The 23,835-nt window shown below is 46.3% G+C and overlaps 1 protein-coding gene across 2 annotated transcripts in view; it reads right to left on the bottom strand.

Moving 5' to 3' along the window:
- Positions 1-23,835, bottom strand: part of LOC115144076 (eyes absent homolog 2-like) — a 73,218-nt gene that overhangs the window by 7,879 nt on the left and 41,504 nt on the right. For both annotated transcript variants that reach the window (XM_065004125.1, XM_065004122.1), the window contains exons 7-14: positions 23,219-23,384; positions 22,594-22,715; positions 21,096-21,113; positions 19,293-19,376; positions 5,174-5,263; positions 2,077-2,135; positions 824-984; positions 491-605 (exon numbers count right to left, since the gene is read on the bottom strand). In XM_065004125.1, the coding sequence (XP_064860197.1) occupies positions 491-605; positions 824-984; positions 2,077-2,135; positions 5,174-5,263; positions 19,293-19,376; positions 21,096-21,113; positions 22,594-22,715; positions 23,219-23,384 (815 nt within the window). The remainder of the gene's footprint in view (positions 1-490; positions 606-823; positions 985-2,076; positions 2,136-5,173; positions 5,264-19,292; positions 19,377-21,095; positions 21,114-22,593; positions 22,716-23,218; positions 23,385-23,835) is intronic.

Here is a 23,835-nt window from a genome sequence, read left to right on the forward strand (position 1 = left end):
AACAGACCTAATACACTGCCATACTGACCAGATAAATACTCTGACAGTCTGAACAGATTGATTGGTTCCTTCATCTACCACAGTCCTGCAAAACCTTCACATTCATTATATTTAAGTACTAGTAAATAATTGTTTGAAGTTATATTGAAAGGTTTCTGGTTTGCTCAGAGAAATTATTCAATTTCTTTATTGCTCTGAATCGAAATGTTATTTTGCCTATTTCTCTTTTCTGCCAGATAACACATAGATGGTGGACAATCTATTCCTAGTATTTACTGAATGTCTGTCTCTAACCAACTGAATACGGTTGTGAATGGAGTTTGGCCGTTTTAAACAGTGTACATTGTGAAATAAAATAAGCATGTTTTTTCCAATTATCTTGTTGATTGATGACCACCCAAGAGCATTGTGCATGACTACAACAGAATAATCATATCTCCACCTTAAAACATGGAGTATCTAGGGCAGTTGAGAAGGGGGGTGTCCTAACCTGGAGTTTATGAGGGCCAAGGCCTTGAGAGCCTGAGTCAGCCACAGATCTGTTAGAACCTCCATCTCCCTCCGCAGCTGCAGCCACTCCTCCCGCTTGGGACTGCCCAGCAAACCTGACACAATCACAATCACACACCAATTATTCATTATGATCATGGTTATATAAAGCACAAACTAATTCAACTTACATTGTGAATTTTATATCAGCTGACCACCAGAGAAGATCACACCTACACCTACACACACACACACACACACACACACACACACACACACACACACACACACACACACACACACACACACACACACACACACAAACAGAACCCACCTCCCACGTTGTTCTTAAAAGTGTTGTAGATCTCCTTCACCCTCCGGTAGCGAAAGGCCAGTTTCCTCATCCAGTCAGCCCCACCGTGGACACCTGAGCCCAGGCACAGAGTACCGGCCCCCGCAGGGCTCTGGAAACCGTCTGTGACAAAATTATACGTGCTGCAAGAAAACAACAAAAAGAGAGCATTAAAGAGAAGCATGGCCCTGGGCTATGGGCAGATCAATGTACAACTCTGGTTGAGGGCCACAGTGTCTCCTGACCCCTCCTGTCTCAGCCTCCAGTATTTATGCTGCAGTAGTTTATGTGTCGGGGGGCTATGGTCAGATCAATGTACAACTCTGGTTGATTTTTGGTGGCTGTCTCAGTGGGACTTGACCAGTGCCTGTAGATACATGGAGGAGTATAATATAATTACTGAAGTAGCTGGTGTAAAGAATAAATAGAGGAATGCATTATGCAAAACCTTTTTCCAGTGGGAACCTGGACGGGAACAGACATATTATTTTTGACATCTAAAATCCTATAATAAAGAAAGTGAGGGTGAGACCATGCAAGGATAAAACAAGACTGAATTTGAATTTTACACAATACACAACAGATCAATATTAGACACCTGAAACCCCACCTCTTTAAGGAATACCTAGGATAGGATAAAGTAATCCTTCTCACCCCCCCCCCTTAAAATATTTAGATGCACTATTGTAAAGTGGCTGTTCCATTGGATGTCATAAGGTGAACGCACCAATTTGTAAGTCGCTCTGGATAAGAGCGTCTGCTAAATGACTTAAATGTAAATGTAAATATATAAGTGGGAGAACGTGTAGTATGCACATCCAGTTAGGTTAATACATATTGAAAAGAGTAACGTGCCTGAAAGCACTCAAAAATGGGGGAAGGGATGCACATATTGTTAGGCATTTGAGAAACATCTAGCACTTTCTGAAATATTCATTTGAAACCTATCCTAAAATTCTTCATCAATTTATGTAGTTACATTTCTGGAATGAGGGAGACAGAGAGAATGTGTTATTTTGATTAGATGTTGAAGAATGATGATATTGTTAACGCTGATATATTGTGTTGACGGAGAGAGAGTGAGAGAGAGAGAGAGAGAGAGAGAGAGAGAGAGAGAGAGAGAGAGAGAGAATATTATATATTTTCAATATACCTCCACTGATCCTTTTGTAAAGCCACTCAGTGCTGGTTTAAGTATGGGGCGAGCTAAATTCAAGATGAAAGCTGTACAGTACCTCAGGTCCTGCCCATTGTCGTCTGACGCCACGTCATCAATATGAACTTGGTCACATTCCTGGGAAAGGAGAGGGAAAGATAGTGGATATGTTAGAGAAGGAGATCCGTTTCAAAGCTGTGCATGGGCAGGTTTCTTCTTAAGGGAGCCTCAGGGAGCGATAGAACAAAAAAAAAGAAGAAAACAAAAGACAACAGGGAGGCGGAAATAAGCTGCTGAGACATTCAGGCGCCAGTATGGCAGCGTACCAACTCCACCTGACACCACCATACTCCACTAATAAACCCCACTAAGATTTACACCATATCAACCTCTTTTACATACCAACTGCCAAAGAACCTTCAGATCTATGTCCATTAAATACAGGATTTTTGTAGTATTAAATATACTGTAGTATATAATATTAATACTGTATACTACAGTATAGTAGTACATATACTGGATGTAAATGGATTTCTGGATCGTTGGTGTGTGGAAGTTGCTACAAGCTGTTACAAGGTACAAACTACTGTGGAAAAACAGCTAAGTTTCTTCCTCAGACAATTCTTGAAAACGACTTTCCCATGGTGCTCTACTACAATACACGCACTATCCTCCCACCTCTTCACTAAATCCCTTTGAATCTCCACTTCAGATCTGCTATTCTCATCTCTTCCCTTCTTTAATTCCCTGACTCCTACTTCAGTAACTACTGTCTCCTACCTCTTCTCCCACACGGCTACACCGGACTGACAGGCCGCGCTATCGCCTTTCAACCGGCCTGAGACACAGGAAGACGCTACCTCATCACGCTCTTACATCTCAGCCTCACTCCTTCCCCAATACTGCCGTAATGCTCCTCCAATGCTGCGACCCAGCTCCCCCAGACACAGAGGGAATTGTTAACACGACCCACAACAGGCTAAGCTAGGGTTTTATGAGGCAGCTCTAGAACCCAGTACATCTCAACACGTCCCAAGCTAAATTGATTTAACGACATGAATGGCCGTGGACAGAGTAGTACATATCTGGCTATGTAGGGCTGGGTTTCGATGATGAATATAGACAGAGCTATCTGTGCAAAATTAGAAATATGACATGTTTCTGACTTCTCACAGGAGCTAGTTAAATGAACTACTATTCTCTTCTGTTTCATCAAGAAGCAGGGCAACTGCGGTAGAGCTCTTATGTCTTCATTGCCTACAGCTTACTTAGCCTGTGGCATCTATCATCTCTCTATTAGCAGCTTCCAAACCTGTAGAAAGATTCCTCCATAAATCAACCACAGCACACGACTAACAAAGATGGCCGCCACTATAGGCGAACTGTATGCATGAGGAACTACAGCGGCGGGCAAAAAGAAGGACCTTTAAAAGAGGGGTTTGAGAATGGCTTGGTCAGCCGTCCTCCCCTCAGGTGTTTCTTCTCCCCACAACAAATGTTCCTTTCAGAGACAGACACACACCTACAATTAACAACTCACAGTGTTCCTTCTCCCCACAAGCCCAATTGAATCCTCGTCTTTGTCAGAACAAGGCAGTGGAATGCACAGAGAAAAGCTTACATGTCGTTCATGCTGGTAGAAAATACACAAGTTTAACCCTATCCCAAATTCACTTTAACAGTTAGGCTTTCAACTGGAATATACAATATATATCCAATTGTTCATTTGTAAATAGGGAGGTGCCGGGAACAAAAAGTGAGCTGAGAGGGGGGTGACCCGGGGGCCTTTGAGGTACAGGAATGTATATAAACATTTTTTTAATAAACTTTATAATAAAGCCTTGCACGCATTTACCTGAAATGAGCAGTAGAGTAGAGGCACTTGCAGAAGGTGCAAACATGAGGAAAACCTTTTGAAGCTTACGGTCCTGGAAAAATGTGTCCTTTAATGAACGCATTTCATGCAATTCCACATCATTTTAGATGACTGCTGTCTTTAGCAGAATCTTTTTTAATATCTCACACATTTTACAAACTGAGAATCTGAGATCAATAAAAACAAACTTGTCTTAAATCCATCAGTAGCCTAGGTGTGCGGAGACACATATTGTACAATATGAGGAGGATAGTCCTAAAAATGCTGTCCAGTTTCACTGACTCACCCAATGATGTGCAGCTCACTCACCAGAGATGGCCGATGATCTCGTGCCTATTTGATAGTTAATAACAGTCCTATTTGGTAGTTGATAACAGGCCTATTTGATAGTTGATAACAGGCCTATTTGATAGTTGATAACAGGCCTATTTGATAGTGGATAACAGGCCTATTTGGTAGTTGATAACAGGCCTATTTGGTAGTTGATAACAGGCCTATTTGATAGTTGATAACAGGCCTATTTGATAGTTGATAACAAGCCTATTTGATAGTTGATAACAGGCCTATTTGATAGTTGATAACAGGCCTATTTGATAGTTGATAACAGGCCTATTTGATAGTTGATAACAGGCCTATTTGATAGTTGATAACAGGCCTATTTGATAGTTGATAACAGGCCTATTTAATAGTTGATGACAGGCCTATTTGATAGTTGATAACAGGCCTATTTGATAGTTGATAACAGGCCTATTTAATAGTTGATAACAGGCCTATTTGATAGTTGATAACAGGCCTATTTGATAGTTGATAACAGGCCTATTTGATAGTTGATAACAGGCCTATTTAATAGTTGATGACAGGCCTATTTGAATATTGTCATAAGAGATGTCACTGAACCTTGACATATACTTGACATATAAGAAAATCCCTCTAGAACTGAGCTGTCTATCATTGTCTATATAAAACATATCATACTGCTTATAGTTAGGGCCAGGCATCTTTTCCAGACCATATGACCTGACCAGGAAAAACTGAGCTCTAACTGCAGCCTTGAGTTTGTGGGGATGAGGGATGGGGGATGGAGGGATGAGGGATGCGGGATGGAGAGATCGAGGGATGGGGGATGGAGGGATGGGAGATGGAGGGATGAGGGATGGGGATGGAGGGATGAGGGATGGAGGTGGGAGGATGGAGGTATGGGGGATGGATCTAATAAGCAATAATATGTATGATGGATGATGGCTAATAAGCAAGAGTATGGATGATGGATAATGTCATTCATTGGGTAAATAAATCTCACCTCCAGGTCGTTGAAGAATAGTCGTGAGTCGGCCAGGTTAAAGATCATCTCTTCCATCCACAGGCCCAGCGACACTGCCTTGGATGAGTCCTGACAGGAGACACATAGACATTAAATTACAAAGTTAATACAGCTGTATGTACCAGAATGTACTGTCATAACTCTACTTCCACGCTTTGTTTTCACTCAGGGCTCTATTCAATCTGTACTGTTGAAATGTAAAGGTCATTTCCTATTGAGCCGACATCTACAGCGGTTAACGTGAATGCAGTCTCTGCTAATGTGGGAACATTGCCGGCTATTTGCATTGTGTTCTTTTACGTTGCTGCTGCTCTCTGTTTATCATTTATGCATAGTCACTTTAACTATACCTATATGTACATATTACCTCACATTGACTCTGTACTGGTACCACCTGTATATGGCCTCGCTACTGTTATAGCCTCGCTACTGTTATAGCCTCTCTACCGTTATAGCCTCACTACCGTTATAGCCTCACTACCGTTATAGCCTCGCTACCGTTATAGCCTCACTACTGTTATAGCCTCACTACTGTTATAGCCTCGCTACTGTTATAGCCTCGCTACTGTTATAGCCTCGCTACTGTTATAGCCTCGCTACTGTTATAGCCTCTCTACCGTTATAGCCTCACTACCGTTATAGCCTCACTACCGTTATAGCCTCGCTACCGTTATAGCCTCGCTACCGTTATAGCCTCGCTACCGTTATAGCCTCGCTACTGTTATAGCCTCGCTACTGTTATAGCCTCGCTACTGTTATAGCCTCGCTACTGTTATAGCCTCGCTACTGTTATAGCCTCGCTACTGTTATAGCCTCTCTACTGTTATAGCCTCTCTACTGTTATAGCCTCGCTACTGTTATAGCCTCGCTACTGTTATAGCCTCGCTACTGTTATAGCCTCGCTACTGTTATAGCCTCACTACTGTTATAGCCTCACTACTGTTATAGCCTCGCTACTGTTATAGCCTCACTACTGTTATAGCCTCGCTACTATATATAGCCTCGCTACTGTTATAGCCTCTCTACTGTTATAGCCTCTCTACTGTTATAGCCTCACTACTGTTATAGCCTCGCTACTATATATAGCCTCGCTACTGTTATAGCCTCGCTACTGTTATAGCCTCGCTACTGTTATCGCCTCGCTACTGTTATAGCCTCTCTACTGTTATAGCCTCTCTACTGTTATAGCCTCACTACTGTTATAGCCTCGCTACTGTTATAGCCTCGCTACTGTTATAGCCTCTCTACTGTTATAGCCTCGCTACTGTTATAGCCTCTCTACTGTTATAGCCTCTCTACTGTTATAGCCTCGCTACTATATATAGCCTCGCTACTGTTATAGCCTCACTACTGTTATAGCCTCGCTACTATATATAGCCTCGCTACTGTTATAGCCTCTCTACTGTTATAGCCTCTCTACTGTTATAGCCTCACTACTGTTATAGCCTCGCTACTATATATAGCCTCGCTACTGTTATAGCCTCGCTACTGTTATAGCCTCGCTACTGTTATAGCCTCGCTACTGTTATCGCCTCGCTACTGTTATAGCCTCTCTACTGTTATAGCCTCTCTACTGTTATAGCCTCTCTACTGTTATAGCCTCACTACTGTTATAGCCTCACTACTGTTATCGCCTCGCTACTGTTATAGCCTCGCTACTGTTATAGCCTCGCTACTGTTATAGCCTCTCTACTGTTATAGCCTCACTACTGTTATAGCCTCGCTACTGTTATAGCCTCGCTACTGTTATAGCCTCTCTACTGTTATAGCCTCTCTACTGTTATCGCCTCGCTACTGTTATAGCCTCACTACTGTTATAGCCTCGCTACTATATATAGCCTCGCTACTGTTATAGCCTCGCTACTGTTATAGCCTCTCTACTGTTATAGCCTCTCTACTGTTATAGCCTCGCTACTATATATAGCCTCACTACTGTTATAGCCTCGCTACTGTTATCACCTCGCTACTGTTATAGCCTCGCTACTGTTATAGCCTCTCTACTGTTATAGCCTCTCTACTGTTATAGCCTCACTACTGTTATAGCCTCTCTACTGTTATAGCCTCTCTACTGTTATAGCCTCTCTACTGTTATCGCCTCTCTACTGTTATAGCCTCACTACTGTTATAGCCTCGCTACTATATATAGCCTCGCTACTGTTATAGCCTCTCTACTGTTATAGCCTCACTACTGTTATAGCCTCTCTACTGTTATAGCCTCTCTACTGTTATAGCCTCGCTACTGTTATAGCCTCTCTACTGTTATAGCCTCTCTACTGTTATAGCCTCGCTACTGTTATAGCCTCGCTACTGTTATCGCCTCTCTACTGTTATAGCCTCTCTACTGTTATAGCCTCGCTACTGTTATAGCCTCTCTACTTAGAGGAATGGACATTCAGATCAATAGAGCTAACAGAGGTGTCATAAGAGCTTTGGTATGTAATTATGCCCGTGTTTAGTCTGCCTATCTAACAGTCATTATTTTCTCCCTATGTCCAAACAACCTTCTAAAGACACTGGCAGTCCTTCTCTCTGATTGACAGGGCAGGTTCACTAAACTGCACCCTTCTCTCTCTCTCTCTCTCTCTCTCTCTTCTCTCTCTCTCGCACTCTCTCTCGCACTCTCTCTTTGTCACACATACACAGACACACAGTTCTTTAAGAATTCAGGAATGAAGAAGAGGCGCTTTACTAAATGATTATATATCTTCCGCAGAAGAAACAGAGAAGCAGTTTGCAAGAAAACATTCCTGTACAGTGTTGTTGTGGGGAGTGTCTGGGCACCGGCAGGGCAGCTTGCTGTGTGCTGTACTCGCACTGTGGCGGTGCGTCAACAGCTTGGCAGTGTGTCAGAAATGAAGGACTGAGGCGTCAGCCAAAGGTGAGTGTCAGATTAGGGTTTGGAAAGATGACAGCCTTCTTCCCACCTCCAATTGTGAATGAGGAGGCGAGGGGGCAGAAATAGAGGGACGGGAGGAGAATGAGGGAAGGTGAAGGAGACGGAGGAGGTGTTTCGTTCAAATGGAGTAATTATCCGTAATCACCCTCTCTGCTAAGCATAAGGCTTCTTGAATACTTCTTGAATGCGGAGGGAGGTAGCAATGAAAAACACAAGAGCTCCAGCTTTACTCTTCCTGCTAATCACAGGCAGGAATTCACAGAGAACAAGAACACATCAGAAAGGAGAAAAACATCCAATCCCACCCCCCGTTTGGGGACTTTTGTCTTCGTGCAGAGAGGAAATTCATACGCTAAGACAGAGAGAGAAAGAGTACGGCGCCGAAACCGACGTATGATCAATGAGATGCCGTCTGATCACTAACGTAGAGAATAAAATCTTAACGTGCTCTAGAGTTCTCCTCGGCTTTTCAAAGGCAGTGAAAACATTCTTTCAGCGAGACCATTTGTTTTCCACATCTTCCAGAGTCCAAGCGTGCCTTGCTTGCCTTAACACAGGCCCAACACTTGTTTACCTCGATGAGTTTGGTCGTACCACAATGACTGTCATGGGGAATGATTTATAGTCCGTCTGGACTAGACACTCCATTACATTTGGAAGATGAATTGGGGTCCTTTTTCTTCAAGAGAGGGAAACCTGAGCTAACATAAACATTGGTCGTTGTCTGACAGTGAGCATTATTGTGAGAAAGACGTTTCAAACTCGCTCCTACATAATTGAAAACCAATTCCTGGTTTGTACATAATCCCACTAGGCCTATACACTCTCAATTTTGGTCGAAATCTTTTTGGAGATTTGAGAAATTTTCCCCCTCCACCCCCTTCCTCCCCAAAAACTTTCTTTCCCTATCTTACATGTCTGAGTTTTGATGTCAGAGCATGTCGGATTAAAGTTCGCCGATTCAGCTGGGAAGCTGCTGGGTGGAATCAGGAATTTGGCACATCAGTCAAACGTCAAACCTTCCACCCTCTCCTTTCCCCCCGACGATACAAAGAAAAAGAAACAAGGTTGTGCAAAAATGGTGAAGCGCTTAGGTCTAATACTCTCTCCTCCTCTCACTACTCTCTTCTCCTCTCACTACTCTCTCCTCCTCTCACTACTCTATCCTCCTCTCACTACTCTCTCCTCCTCTCACTACTCTCTTCTCCTCTCACTACTCTCTCCTCCTCTCACTACTCTCTTCTCCTCTCACTACTCTCACATCTCCTCTCACTACTCTCTCCTCCACTCTCACTACTCTCTTCTCCTCTCACTACTCTCTCCTCCTCTCACTACTCTCTTCTCCTCTCACTACTCTCATCTCCTCTCACTACTCTCTCCTCCTCTCACTACTCTCTCTTCCTCTCACTACTCTCTTCTCCTCTCACTACTCTCTCATCCTCTCACTACTCTCTCCGCCTCTCACTACTCTCTCCTCCTCTCACTACTCTCTCCTCCTCTCACTACTCTCTCATCTCCTCTCACTACTCTCTCCTCCTCTCACTACTCTCTCCTCCTCTCACTACTCTCTCCTCCTCTCACTACTTTCTTCTCCTCTCACGACTCTCTCATCTCCTTTCACTACTCTCTCCTCCTCTCACTACTCTCTCCTCCTCTCCTCCTCTCACTACTCTCTCCTCCTCTCACTACTCTCTCCTCCTCTCACTACTCTCTCACTACTCTCTCCTCCTCTCACTACTCTCTCCTCCTCTCACTACTCTCTCATCTCCTCTCACTACTCTCTCCTCCTCTCACTACTCTCTCATCTCCTCTCACTACTCTCTCATCTCCTCTCACTACTCTCTCCTCCTCTCACTACTCTCTCCTCCTCTCACCACTCTCTCCTCCTCTCCTCCTCTCACTACTCTCTCCTCCTCTCACTACTCTCTCCTCCTCTCACTACTCTATCCTCCTCTCACTACTCTCTCATCTCCTCTCACTACTCTCTCATCTCCTCTCACTACTCTCTCCTCCTCTCACTACTCTCTCCTCCTCTCACTACTCTCTCATCTCCTCTCACTACTCTCTCCTCCTCTCACTACTCTCTCCTCCTCTCACTACTCTCTCCTCCTCTCACTACTCTCTCCTCCTCTCACTACTCTCTCATCTCATCTCACTACTCTCTCCTCCTCTCACTACTCTCTCCTCCTCTCACTACTCTGTCCTCCTCTCACTACTCTCTCATCTCCTCTCACTACTCTCTCCTCCTCTCACTACCCTCTCCTCCTCTCACAACTCTCTCCTCCTCTCACTACGCTCTCCTCCTCTCACTACTCTCTCCTCCTCTCACTACTCTCTCCTCCTCTCACTACTCTCTCATCCTCTCACTACTCTCTCCTCCTCTCACTACTCTCTCCTCCTCTCACTACTCTCTCCTCCCCTCACTACTCTCTCATCTCCTCTCACTACTCTCTCCTCCTCTCACTACTCTCTCCTCCTCTCACTACTCTCTCCTCCTCTCACTACTCTCTTCTCCTCTCACTACTCTCTCCTCCTCTCACTACTCTCTCCTCCTCTCACTACTCTCTTCTCCTCTCACTATTCTCTCATCTCCTCTCACTACTCTCTCATCCTCTCTCTTCCTTTCCTCCTCTCTCTCCTCCTCACACTACTCTCTTCTCCTCTCTCCCTCTACTCTTTCTCCTCTCACTACTCTCTCATCCTCTCTCTTCCTTTCCTCCTCTCTCTCCTCCTCTCACTACTCTCTTCTCCTCTCTCCCTCTACTCTCTTCTCCTCTCACTACTCTCTCCTCGTCTCTCTTCTCCTCTCACTACTCTCTCCTTCTCTCTCTTCTCCTTTCACTACTCTCTATTCTCCTCTCTCTACTCTCTTCTCCTCTCGCTACTCTCTCCTCCTCTCACTACTCTCTCCTCCTCTCACCACTCTCTCCTCCTCTCACTACTCTCTCCTCCTCTCACTACTCTCTCAACCTCTCTCTTCCTTTCCTCCTCTCTCTCCTCCTCACACTACTCTCTTCTCCTCTCTCACTCTACTCTCTTCTCCTCTCACTACTCTCTCCTCCTCTCACTACTCTCTCATCCTCTCTCTTCCTTTCCTCCTCTCACTACTCTCTTCTCCTCTCTCCCTCTACTCTCTTCTCCTCTCACTACTCTCTCCTCCTCTCTCTTCTCCTCTCACTACTCTCTCCTTCTCTCTCTTCTCCTTTCACTACTCTCTATTCTCCTCTCTCTACTCTCTTCTCCTCTCACTACTCTCTCATCCTCTCTTCCTTTCCTCCTCTCTCTCCTCCTCTCGCTACTCTCTCCTCCTCTCTCCCTCTACTCTCTTCTCCTCTCACTCCTCTCCTCTCTTCTCCTCTCACTACTCTCTCTCCTCTCCTCTCTCTTTTCCTTTCACTACTCTCTCCTCCTCTCCTCCTTTCTCTCCGCCTCTCTTCTCTTCTCTCTCTCCTCCTCTCACTAACCTCTTCTCCTCTACTCCTCTCTCCCCTCTTCTCTCTCTTCCTCTCAATACTCTCTTCTCCTCTCCTCCTCTCTCTTCTCCTCTCACTACTCTCTTCTCCTCTCCTCCTCTCTTTCCTCCTCTCACTACTCTCTCCTCCTCTCTCTTCTCTCTCACTACTCTCTTCTCCTCTCCTCCTCTTTCCTCCCCTCACTACTCTCTCCTCTCTCTCCTCCTCTCACTACTCTCTCCTCCTCTCTCTTCTCTCTCACTACTCTCTCCTCTCTCTCCTCCTCTCACTACTCTCTCCTCCTCTCTCTTCTCTCTCACTACTCTCTCCTCTCACTAATCTCTCCTCCTCTCTCTTCTCTCTCACTACTCTCTTGTCCTTACCTCCTTTCTTCTCCTCTCACTACTCTCTCCTCTCTCTCCTCCTCTCACTACTCTTATCCTCTCTCTCTTCTCCTCTCACTATGCTCTCCTCCTCTCACTACTCTCATCCTCTCTCTCCTCCCCTCACTACGCTCTCCTCCTCTCCTCCTCTCACTACTCTCTCCTCTCATATCCTCTCTCTCTTCTCCTCTCACTACTCTCTCGACCTCTCTCCTCCTCTCACTACTCTCTCCACCTCTCTCCTCCCTCCTCCACTCTCTTATCCTCTCAATACTCTCTCCTCCTCTCGCTACTCTCTCCACCTCTCTCCTCCCTCCTCCACTCTCTTCTCCTCTCAATACTCTCACTACGCTCTCCTCCTCTCACTACTCTCTCCTCCTCTCACTACTCTCTGCTCCTCTCAATACTCTCTCATCTCCTCTCACTACTCTCTCCTCCTCTCACTACTCTCTCCTCCTCTCACTACAGTCTCCTCCTCTCACTACTCTCTCCTCCTCTCACTACTCTCTCCTCCTCTCACTACTCTCTCCTCCTCTCACTACTCTCTTCTCCTCTCACTACTCTCTCATCTCCTCTCACTACTCTCTCATCTCCTCTCACTACTCTCTCCTCCTCTCACTACCCTCTCCTCCTCTCACAACTCTCTCCTCCTCTCACTACTCTCTCATCCTCTCACTACTCTCTCCTCCTCTCACTACTCTCTCCTCCTCTCACTACTCTCTCATCTCCTCTCACTACTCTCTCCTCCTCTCACTACTCTCTCCTCCTCTCACTACTCTCTCCTCCTCTCACTACTCTCTTCTCCTCTCACTACTCTCTCATCCTCTCACTACTCTCTCCTCCTCTCACTACTCTCTCCTCCTCTCACTACTCTCTTCTCCTCTCACTACTCTCTCATCTCCTCTCACTACTCTCTCATCCTCTCTCTTCCTTTCCTCCTCTCTCTCCTCCTCACACTACTCTCTTCTCCTCTCTCCCTCTACTCTCTTCTCCTCTCACTACTCTCTCCTCCTCTCACTACTCTCTCATACTCTCTCTTCCTTTCCTCCTCTCTCTCCTCCTCTCACTACTCTCTTCTCCTCTCTCCCTCTACTCTCTTCTCCTCTCACTACTCTCTCCTCATCTCTCTTCTCCTTTCACTACTCTCTATTCTCCTCTCTCTACTCTCTTCTCCTCTCACTACTCTCTCCTCCTCTCACTAGTCTCTTCTCCTCTCTCCCTCTACTCCCTTCTCCTCTCACTACTCTCTCCTCCTCTCTCTTCTCCACTCACTACTCTCTCCTCCTCTCTCTTCTCCTTTCACTACTCTCTCCTCCTCTCACTACTCTCTATTCTCCTCTCACTACTCTCTATTCTCCTCTCTCTACTCTCTTCTCCTCTCATTACTCTCTCACATCATCTCTCTCCTCCTCTCACTACTCTCTCATCCTCTCTCTTCCTTTCCTCCTCTCTCTCCTCCTCTCACTACTCTCTCCTCCTCTCACCACTCTCTCCTCCTCTCACTACTCTCTCCTCCTCTCACTACTCTCTCATCCTCTCTCTTCCTTTCCTCCTCTCTCTCCTCCTCACACTACTCTCTTCTCCTCTCTCACTCTACTCTCATCTCCTCTCACTACTCTCTCCTCCTCTCACTACTCTCTCATCCTCTCTCTTCCTTTCCTCCTCTCACTACTCTCTTCTCCTCTCTCCCTCTACTCTCTTCTCCTCTCACTACTCTCTCCTCCTCTCTCTTCTCCTCTCACTACTCTCTCCTTCTCTCTCTTCTCCTTTCACTACTCTCTATTCTCCTCTCTCCTCCTCTCACAACTCTCTCCTCCTCTCACTACTCTCTCATCCTCTCACTACTCTCTCCTCCTCTCACTACTCTCTCCTCCTCTCACTACTCTCTCCTCCTCTCACTACTCTCTCATCTCCTCTCACTACTCTCTCCTCCTCTCACTACTCTCTCCTCCTCTCACTACTCTCTCCTCCTCTCACTACTCTCTTCTCCTCTCACAACTCTCTCCTCCTCTCACTACTCTCTCATCCTCTCACTCTCTCTCTCCTCCTCTCACTACTCTCTCCTCCTCTCACTACTCTCTCCTCCTCTCACTACTCTCTCTTCTCCTCTCACTACTCTCTCATCTCCTCTCACTACTCTCTCATCCTCTCTCTTCCTTTCCTCCTCTCTCTCCTCCTCACACTACTCTCTTCTCCTCTCTCCCTCTACTCTCTTCTCCTCTCACTACTCTCTCCTCCTCTCACTACTCTCTCATCCTCTCTCTTCCTTTCCTCCTGTCTCTCCTCCTCTCACTACTCTCTTCTCCTCTCTCCCTCTACTCTCTTCTCCTCTCACTACTCTCTCCTCATCTCTCTTCTCCTTTCACTACTCTCTATTCTCCTCTCTCTACTCTCTTCTCCTCTCGCTACTCTCTCCTCCTCTCACTAGTCTCTTCTCCTCTCTCCCTCTACTCCCTTCTCCTCTCACTACTCTCTCCTCCTCTCTCTTCTCCACTCACTACTCTCTCCTCCTCTCTCTTCTCCTTTCACTACTCTCTCCTCCTCTCACTACTCTCTATTCTCCTCTCACTACTCTCTCTACTCTCTTCTCCTCTCATTACTCTCTCACATCATCTCTCTCCTCCTCTCACTACTCTCTCATCCTCTCTCTTCCTTTCCTCCTCTCTCTCCTCCTCTCACTACTCTCTCCTCCTCTCACCACTCTCTCCTCCTCTCACTACTCTCTCCTCCTCTCACTACTCTCTCATCCTCTCTCTTCCTTTCCTCCTCTCTCTCCTCCTCACACTACTCTCTTCTCCTCTCTCACTCTACTCTCTTCTCCTCTCACTACTCTCTCCTCCTCTCACTACTCTCTTCTCCTCTCTCCCTCTACTCTCTTCTCCTCTCACTACTCTCTCCTCCTCTCTCTTCTCCTCTCACTACTCTCTCCTTCTCTCTCTTCTCCTTTCACTACTCTCTATTCTCCTCTCTCTACTCTCTTCTCCTCTCACTACTCTCTCCTCCTCTCTCTTCTCTCTCACTACTCTCTCCTCTCTATCCTCCTCTCACTACTCTCTCCTCCTCTCTCTTCTCCTTGCACTACTCTCTCCTCCTCTCACTACTCTCTATTCTCCTCTCACTACTCTCTATTCTCCTCTCTCTACTCTCTTCTCCTCTCATTACTCTCTCACATCATCTCTCTCCTCCTCTCACTACTCTCTCATCCTCTCTCTTCCTTTCCTCCTCTCTCTCCTCCTCTCACTACTCTCTCCTCCTCTCACCACTCTCTCCTCCTCTCACTACTCTCTCCTCCTCTCACTACTCTCTCATCCTCTCTCTTCCTTTCTTCCTCTCTCTCCTCCTCACACTACTCTCTTCTCCTCTCTCACTCTCCTCTCTTCTCCTCTCACTACTCTCTCCTCCTCTCACTACTCTCTCATCCTCTCTCTTCCTTTCCTCCTCTCACTACTCTCTTCTCCTCTCTCCCTCTACTCTCTTCTCCTCTCACTACTCTCTCCTCCTCTCTCTTCTGCTCTCACTACTCTCTCCTTCTCTCTCTTCTCCTTTCACTACTCTCTATTCTCCTCTCTCTACTCTCTTCTCCTCTCACTACTCTCTCATCCTCTCTTCCTTTCCTCCTCTCTCTCCTCCTCTCGCTACTCTCTCCTCCTCTCTCCCTCTACTCTCTTCTCCTTTCACTACTCTCTCCTCCTCTCCTCCTTTCTCTCCGCCTCTCTTCTCTTCTCTTGTCTCTCTCCTCCTCTCACTAACCTCTTCTCCTCTACTCCTCTCTCCCTCTTCTCTCTCTTCCTCTCAATACTCTCTTCTGCTCTCCTCCTCTCTCTTCTCCTCTCACTACTCTCTTCTCCTCTCCTCCTCTCTTTCCTCCTCTCACTACTCTCTCCTCCTCTCTCTTCTCTCTCACTACTCTCTTCTCCTTTCACTACTCTCTCCTCCTCTCCTCCTTTCTCTCCGCCTCTCTTCTCTTCTCTTGTCTCTCTCCTCCTCTCACTAACCTCTTCTCCTCTACTCCTCTCTCCCCTCTTCTCTCTCTTCCTCTCAATACTCTCTTCTGCTCTCCTCCTCTCTCTTCTCCTCTCACTACTCTCTTCTCCTCTCCTCCTCTCTTTCCTCCTCTCACTACTCTCTCCTCCTCTCTCTTCTCTCTCACTACTCTCTTCTCCTCTCCTCCTCTTTCCTCCTCTCACTACTCTCTCCTCTCTCTCCTCCTCTCACTACTCTCTCCTCTCTCTTCTCTCTCACTACTCTCTCCTCTCTCTCCTCCTCTCACTACTCTCTCCTCCTCTCTCTTCTCTCTCACTACTCTCTTGTCCTTTCCTCCTTTCTTCTCCTCTCACTACTCTCTCCTCCTCTCACTACTCTTATCCTCTCTCTCTTCTCCTCTCACTACGCTCTCCTCCTCTCACTACTCTCTCTCCTCCTCTCACTACTCTCATCCTCTCTCTCCTCCTCTCACTATGCTCTCCTCCTCTCCTCCTCTCACTACTCTCTCCTCTCTCATCCTCTCTCTCTTCTCCTCTCACTACTCTCTTGACCTCTCTCCTCCTCTCACTACTCTCTCCTCCTCTCTCTTCTCCTCTCACTACTCTCTCCTTCTCTCTCTTCTCCTTTCACTACTCTCTATTCTCCTCTCTCTACGCTCTTCTCCTCTCACTACTCTCTCATCCTCTCTTCCTTTCCTCCTCTCTCTCCTCCTCTCGCTACTCTCTCCTCCTCTCTCCCTCTACTCTCTTCTCCTCTCACTCCTCTCTTCTCCTCTCACTACTCTCTCTCCTCTCCTCTCTCTTCTCCTTTCACTACTCTCTCCTCCTCTCCTCCTTTCTCTCCGCCTCTCTTCTCTTCTCTTGTCTCTCTCCTCCTCTCACTAACCTCTTCTCCTCTACTCCTCTCTCCCCTCTTCTCTCTCTTCCTCTCAATACTCTCTTCTGCTCTCCTCCTCTCTCTTCTCCTCTCACTACTCTCTTCTCCTCTCCTCCTCTCTTTCCTCCTCTCACTACTCTCTCCTCTCTCTCCTCCTCTCACTACTCTCTCCTCCTCTCTCTTCTCTCTCACTACTCTCTCCTCTCTATCCTCCTCTCACTACTCTCTCCTCCTCTCTCTTCTCCTTTCACTACTCTCTCCTCCTCTCACTACTCTCTATTCTCCTCTCACTACTCTCTATTCTCCTCTCTCTACTCTCTTCTCCTCTCATTACTCTCTCACATCATCTCTCTCCTCCTCTCACTACTATCTCATCCTCTCTCTTCCTTTCCTCCTCTCTCTCCTCCTCTCACTACTCTATCCTCCTCTCACCACTCTCTCCTCCTCTCACTACTCTCTCCTCCTCTCACTACTCTCTCATCCTCTCTCTTCCTTTCCTCCTCTCTCTCCTCCTCACACTACTCTCTTCTCCTCTCTCACTCTCCTCTCTTCTCCTCTCACTACTCTCTCCTCCTCTCACTACTCTCTCATCCTCTCTCTTCCTTTCCTCCTCTCACTACTCTCTTCTCCTCTCTCCCTCTACTCTCTTCTCCTCTCACTACTCTCTCCTCCTCTCTCTTCTGCTCTCACTACTCTCTCCTTCTCTCTCTTCTCCTTTCACTACTCTCTATTCTCCTCTCTCTACTCTCTTCTCCTCTCACTACTCTCTCATCCTCTCTTCCTTTCCTCCTCTCTCTCCTCCTCTCGCTACTCTCTCCTCCTCTCTCCCTCTACTCTCTTCTCCTTTCACTACTCTCTCCTCCTCTCCTCCTTTCTCTCCGCGTCTCTTCTCTTCTCTTGTCTCTCTCCTCCTCTCACTAACCTCTTCTCCTCTACTCCTCTCTCCCCTCTTCTCTCTCTTCCTCTCAATACTCTCTTCTGCTCTCCTCCTCTCTCTTCTCCTCTCACTACTCTCTTCTCCTCTCCTCCTCTCTTTCCTCCTCTCACTACTCTCTCCTCCTCTCTCTTCTCTCTCACTACTCTCTTCTCCTTTCACTACTCTCTCTCTCCTCCTCTCCTCCTTTCTCTCCGCCTCTCTTCTCTTCTCTTGTCTCTCTCCTCCTCTCACTAACCTCTTCTCCTCTACTCCTCTCTCCCCTCTTCTCTCTCTTCCTCTCAATACTCTCTTCTGCTCTCCTCCTCTCTCTTCTCCTCTCACTACTCTCTTCTCCTCTCCTCCTCTCTTTCCTCCTCTCACTACTCTCTCCTCCTCTCTCTTCTCTCTCACTACTCTCTTCTCCTCTCCTCCTCTTTCCTCCTCTCACTACTCTCTCCTCTCTCTCCTCCTCTCACTACTCTCTCCTCCTCTCTCTTCTCTCTCACTACTCTCTCCTCTCTCTCCTCCTCTCACTACTCTCTCCTCCTCTCTCTTCTCTCTCACTACTCTCTTGTCCTTTCCTCCTTTCTTCTCCTCTCACTACTCTCTCCTCCTCTCACTACTCTTATCCTCTCTCTCTTCTCCTCTCACTACGCTCTCCTCCTCTCACTACTCTCTCTCCTCCTCTCACTACTCTCATCCTCTCTCTCCTCCTCTCACTATGCTCTCCTCCTCTCCTCCTCTCACTACTCTCTCCTCTCTCATCCTCTCTCTCTTCTCCTCTCACTACTCTCTCGACCTCTCTCCTCCTCTCACTACTCTCTCCACCTCTCTCCTCCCTCCTCCACTCTCTTCTCCTCTCAATACTCTCTCTTCCTCTCTCCTCCTCTCGCTACTCTCTCCACCTCTCTCCTCCCTCCTCCACTCTCTTCTCCTCTCAATACTCTCTCTTCCTCTCTCCTCCTCTCACTACTCTCTCCACCTCTCTCCTCCCTCCTCCACTCTCTTCTCCTCTTCTCCTCTCAATACTCTCTCTTCCTCTCACTACTCTATTTTCTTCTCACTAATCACTCCCTGGTTCCTTGTTTACATCACGGCAAACCGCAGAGGGACAGTGAGAATTCAAAACACAGTCACGGCCAAAAGAAACATTACTATTGTTCCCGTCATCAGCTGCCTGTCCATTATGTAAAAGTGAATCAGCTGTCAATCAAACAGTGGGACGTGGGTTGGCCAAACAAGTCCACTGGGTTATATAAAGAGACAACAGGGTAGAGAAGGAAAACACCAAGCGTGTGAAAAGTCAAGGAGAGAGCAAAGGACAACAACACTACTAAAAGAGTTACGTTTCAACAAATTAATCCTAACTTCCACATGAGCAGAATTTCCGCTTAGTCCCATTGACATCAATGTGTGACTAAGACAACATTTCACTGGAAGTTAGAATTCACCTCGAACTGAAAGTGCATAGTTTATCTCATCAAGGATTAGTTCAATAAACCAGCAAATACTTTCAGGGTTATTTCATCTAAAAAGCGATACAGAGAGAATATTCACCATGTCACATGAATGTATGTTGACTGTTTTGTACCTTGCCAAATCGGGTGGAGAAGCTCCCTGTGAGCAAAGAGTGGAAAATGATGATGGTCTCGTCTAGGTCCCACACAAACACACGCTGGAAAATAATACAATAATAAAATAATACAAAAGACAATTTGCTGAATATTAACATCATATCTACACTGGGAAGAAAATGACAGTGAGGGTTAAACATACAGCCTGATTAATCAGAAGAAAATTAACTGGGAAAATGTGTTTGTAAAACTGATAGCATAAATGATAATGTACTGATGATCTCAGTGCAGTCGTGAAAGTATTACTCTACTTTTGTCCATCTGTCCAATTGTCAACAAACTTTGGCCTTAATGTTTTGTGTGTGTGTGACTTCCATGGAGTGTAACATTACCTCTATACCTGAGTCCAGGGGGGGCTGTAACATTACCTCTATATCTGAGTCCAGGGTGCTGTAACATTACCTCTATATCTGAGTCCAGGGAGTGTAACATTACCTCTATATCTGAGTCCATGGAGTGTAACATTACCTCCATATCTGAGTCCAGGGGGCTGTAACATTACCTCTATATCTGAGTCCAGGGGGCTGTAACATTACCTCTATATCTGAGTCCAGGGGGCTGTAACATTACCTCTATATCTGAGTCCAGGGGGGGCTGTAACATTACCTCTATATCTGAGTCCAGGGGGCTGTAACATTACCTCTATATCTGAGTCCAGGGGGGCTGTAACATTACCTCTATATCTGAGTCCAGGGGGCTGTAACATTACCTCTATATCTGAGTCCAGGGGGCTGTAACATTACCTCTATATCTGAGTCCAGGGGCTGTAACATTACCTCTATATCTGAGTCCAGGGGGCTGTAACATTACCTCTATATCTGAGTCCAGGGGGCTGTAACAGTACCTCTATATCTGAGTCCAGGGGCTGTAACATTACCTCTATATCTGAGTCCAGGGGGGCTGTAACATTACCTCTATATCTGAGTCCAGGGGCTGTAACATTACCTCTATATCTGAGTCCAGGGGGCTGTAACAGTACCTCTATATCTGAGTCCAGGGGGCTGTAACATTACCTCTATATCTGAGTCCAGGGGGGCTGTAACAGTACCTCTATATCTGAGTCCAGGGGGCTGTAACATTACCTCTATATCTGATGCCAGGGGGCTGTAACAGTACCTCTATATCTGAGTCCAGGGGCTGTAACATTACCTCTATATCTGTGTCCAGGGGCTGTAACATTACCTCTATATCTGAGTCCAGGGGCTGTAACAGTACCTCTATATCTGAGTCCAGGGGGCTGTAACATTACCTCTATATCTGAGTCCAGGGGCTGTAACATTACCTCTATATCTGAGTCCAGGGGGCTGTAACAATACCTCTATATCTGAGTCCAGGGGCTGTAACATTACCTCTATATCTGAGTCCAGGGGGCTGTAACATTACCTCTATATCTGAGTCCAGGGGGCTGTAACATTAGCTCTATATCTGAGTCCAAGGGGCTGTAACATTACCTCTATATCTGAGTCCAGGGGGCTGTAACATTACCTCTATATCTGAGTCCAGGGGGCTGTAACATTACCTCTATATCTGAGTCCAGGGGGGCTGTAACATAACCTCTATATCTGAGTCCAGGGGGGCTGTAACATTACCTCTATATCTGAGTCCAGGGGCTGTAACATTACCTCTATATCTGAGTCCAGGGGGCTGTAAACATTACCTCTATATCTGAGTCCAGGGGGGCTGTAACATTACCTCTATATCTGAGTCAAGGGGGCTGTAACATTACCTCTATATCTGAGTCCAGGGGGCTGTAACATTACCTCTATATCTGAGTCCAGGGGGGGCTGTAACAGTACCTCTATATCTGAGTCCAGGGGGGCTGTAACATTACCTCTATATCTGAGTCCAGGGGGCTGTAACATTACCTCTATATCTGAGTCCAAGGGGGGCTGTAACATTACCTCTATATCTGTGTCCAGGGGGCTGTAACATTACCTCTATATCTGAGTCCAGGGGGGCTGTAACATTACCTCTATATCTGAGTCCAGGGGGCTGTAACATTACCTCTATATCTGAGTCCAAGGGGGCTGTAACATTACCTCTATATCTGAGTCCAGGGGGCTGTAACATTACCTCTATATCTGAGTCCAGTGGGGGCTGTAACAGTACCTCTATATCTGAGTCCAGGGGGCTGTAACATTACCTCTATATCTGAGTCCAGGGGGCTGTAACATTACCTCTATATCTGAGTCCAGGGGGGCTGTAACATTACCTCTATATCTGAGTCCAGGGGGCTGTAACAGTACCTCTATATCTGAGTCCAGGGGGCTGTAACATTACCTCTATATCTGAGTCCAGGGGCTGTAACATTACCTCTATATCTGAGTCCAGGGGCTGTAACATTACCTCTATATCTGAGTCCAGGGGGCTGTAACATTACCTCTATATCTGAGTCCAGGGGCTGTAACATTACCTCTATATCTGAGTCCAGGGGGCTGTAACATTACCTCTATATCTGAGTCCAGGGGGCTGTAACAGTACCTCTATATCTGAGTCCAGGGGGGCTGTAACATTACCTCTATATCTGAGTCCAGGGGCTGTAACATTACCTCTATATCTGAGTCCAGGGGGGCTGTAACATTACCTCTACATCTGAGTCCAGGGGCTGTAACATTACCTCTATATCTGAGTCCAGGGGCTGTAACATTACCTCTATATCTGAGTCCAGGGGCTGTAACATTACCTCTATATCTGAGTCCAGGGGGCTGTAACATTACCTCTATATCTGAGTCCAAGGGGGCTGTAACATTACCTCTATATCTGAGTCCAGGGGGGCTGTAACATTACCTCTATATCTGAGTCCAGGGGGCTGTAACATTACCTCTATATCTGAGTCCAGGGGGGGCTGTAACATTACCTCTATATCTGAGTCCCGGGGGGGCTGTAACATTACCTCTATATCTGAGTCCAGGGGGGGCTGTAACATTACCTCTATATCTGAGTCCAGGGGACTGTAACATTACCTCTATATCTGAGTCCAGGGGGCTGTAACATTACCTCTATATCTGAGTCCAGGGAGCTGTAACATTACCTCTATATCTGAGTCCAGGGGAGGCTGTAACATTACCTCTATATCTGAGTCCAGGGGGCTGTAACATTACCTCTATATCTGAGTCCAGGGAGGCTGTAACATTACCTCTATATCTGAGTCCAGGGGCTGTAACATTACCTCTATATCTGAGTCCAGGGGGGCTGTAACATTACCTCTATATCTGAGTCCAGGGGGAGGCTGTAACATTACCTCTATATCTGAGTCCAGGGGGGCTGTGGGTCACTGACTCTTTTCCTGCCCCTCAGTTTCCCATCTGAGCTCCGTCTGGCTGGCACCGCCTCCGGCTCTTTCCCTGGGGTGGGGGGGCTAGGGGGGGGGTGGTACTCTCCTGGAACACACACGCACACACACACACAGACACACACACACGCACACAGACACACACACGCACACACACACATATACACACACACACACACACGCACACACACACACGCACACATCACATCAATGAAAAGGTCTAAAACACCAAACAACACGACACTAAGATGAATACAATGTTAAGAGGATGATAATACAATGTTAAGAGGATGATAATACAATGTTAAGAGGATGATAATACAATGTTAAGAGGATGATAATACAATGTTAAGAGGATGATAATACAATGTTAAGAGGATGATAATACAATGTTAATACAATGTTAAGAGGATGATAATACAATGTTAAGAGGATGATAATATAATGTTAAGAGGATGATAATATAATGTTAAGAGGATGATAATACAATGTTAAGAGGATGATAATATAATGTTAAGAGGATGATAATACAATGTTAAGAGGATGATAAGTCATTTTCCAACAAAGGGAAAGGGGAGCAATCGTCTTTACCTGTTTGAGACTCTGGGCTGTGATTGGGCACCACAGCGGGGTGTTCTGGATGCTGATAAGGTATGGATGTGGTGATGGCACTAGGGCTGAGGTACGGGCTGTTGTAGTGTGTGTTGTAGTACGGTGAGTACTGGCTTTGGCTGTAGCTGGAGTACCCTGAGAAGTCCTGATGGAGGGAATATGATCACATTTAAACACTTGTTGTAGTACCCTGAGAAGTCCTGATGGAGGGAACATGATCACATTTAAACACTAGGTTGGAGTACCTTGAGAAGTCCTGACGGAGGGAATATGATCACATTTAAACACTTGTTGTAGTACCCTGAGAAGTCCTGACGGAGGGAACATGATCACATTTAAACACTTGTTGTAGTACCCTGAGAAGTCCTGACGGAAGGAATATGATCACATTTAAACACTTGTTGTAGTACCCTGAGAAGTCCTGACGGAGGGAACATGATCACATTTAAACACTAGGTTGGAGTACCCTGAGAAGTCCTGACGGAGGGAATATGATCACATTTAAACACTTGTTGTAGTACCCTGAGAAGTCCTGACGGAGGGAACATGATCACATTTAAACACTTGTTGTAGTACCCTGAGAAGTCCTGACGGAG

Source organism: Oncorhynchus nerka, linkage group LG2 (assembly GCF_034236695.1).
Source record: "Oncorhynchus nerka isolate Pitt River linkage group LG2, Oner_Uvic_2.0, whole genome shotgun sequence".
NCBI classification, from domain to species: Eukaryota; Metazoa; Chordata; class Actinopteri; order Salmoniformes; family Salmonidae; genus Oncorhynchus; species Oncorhynchus nerka.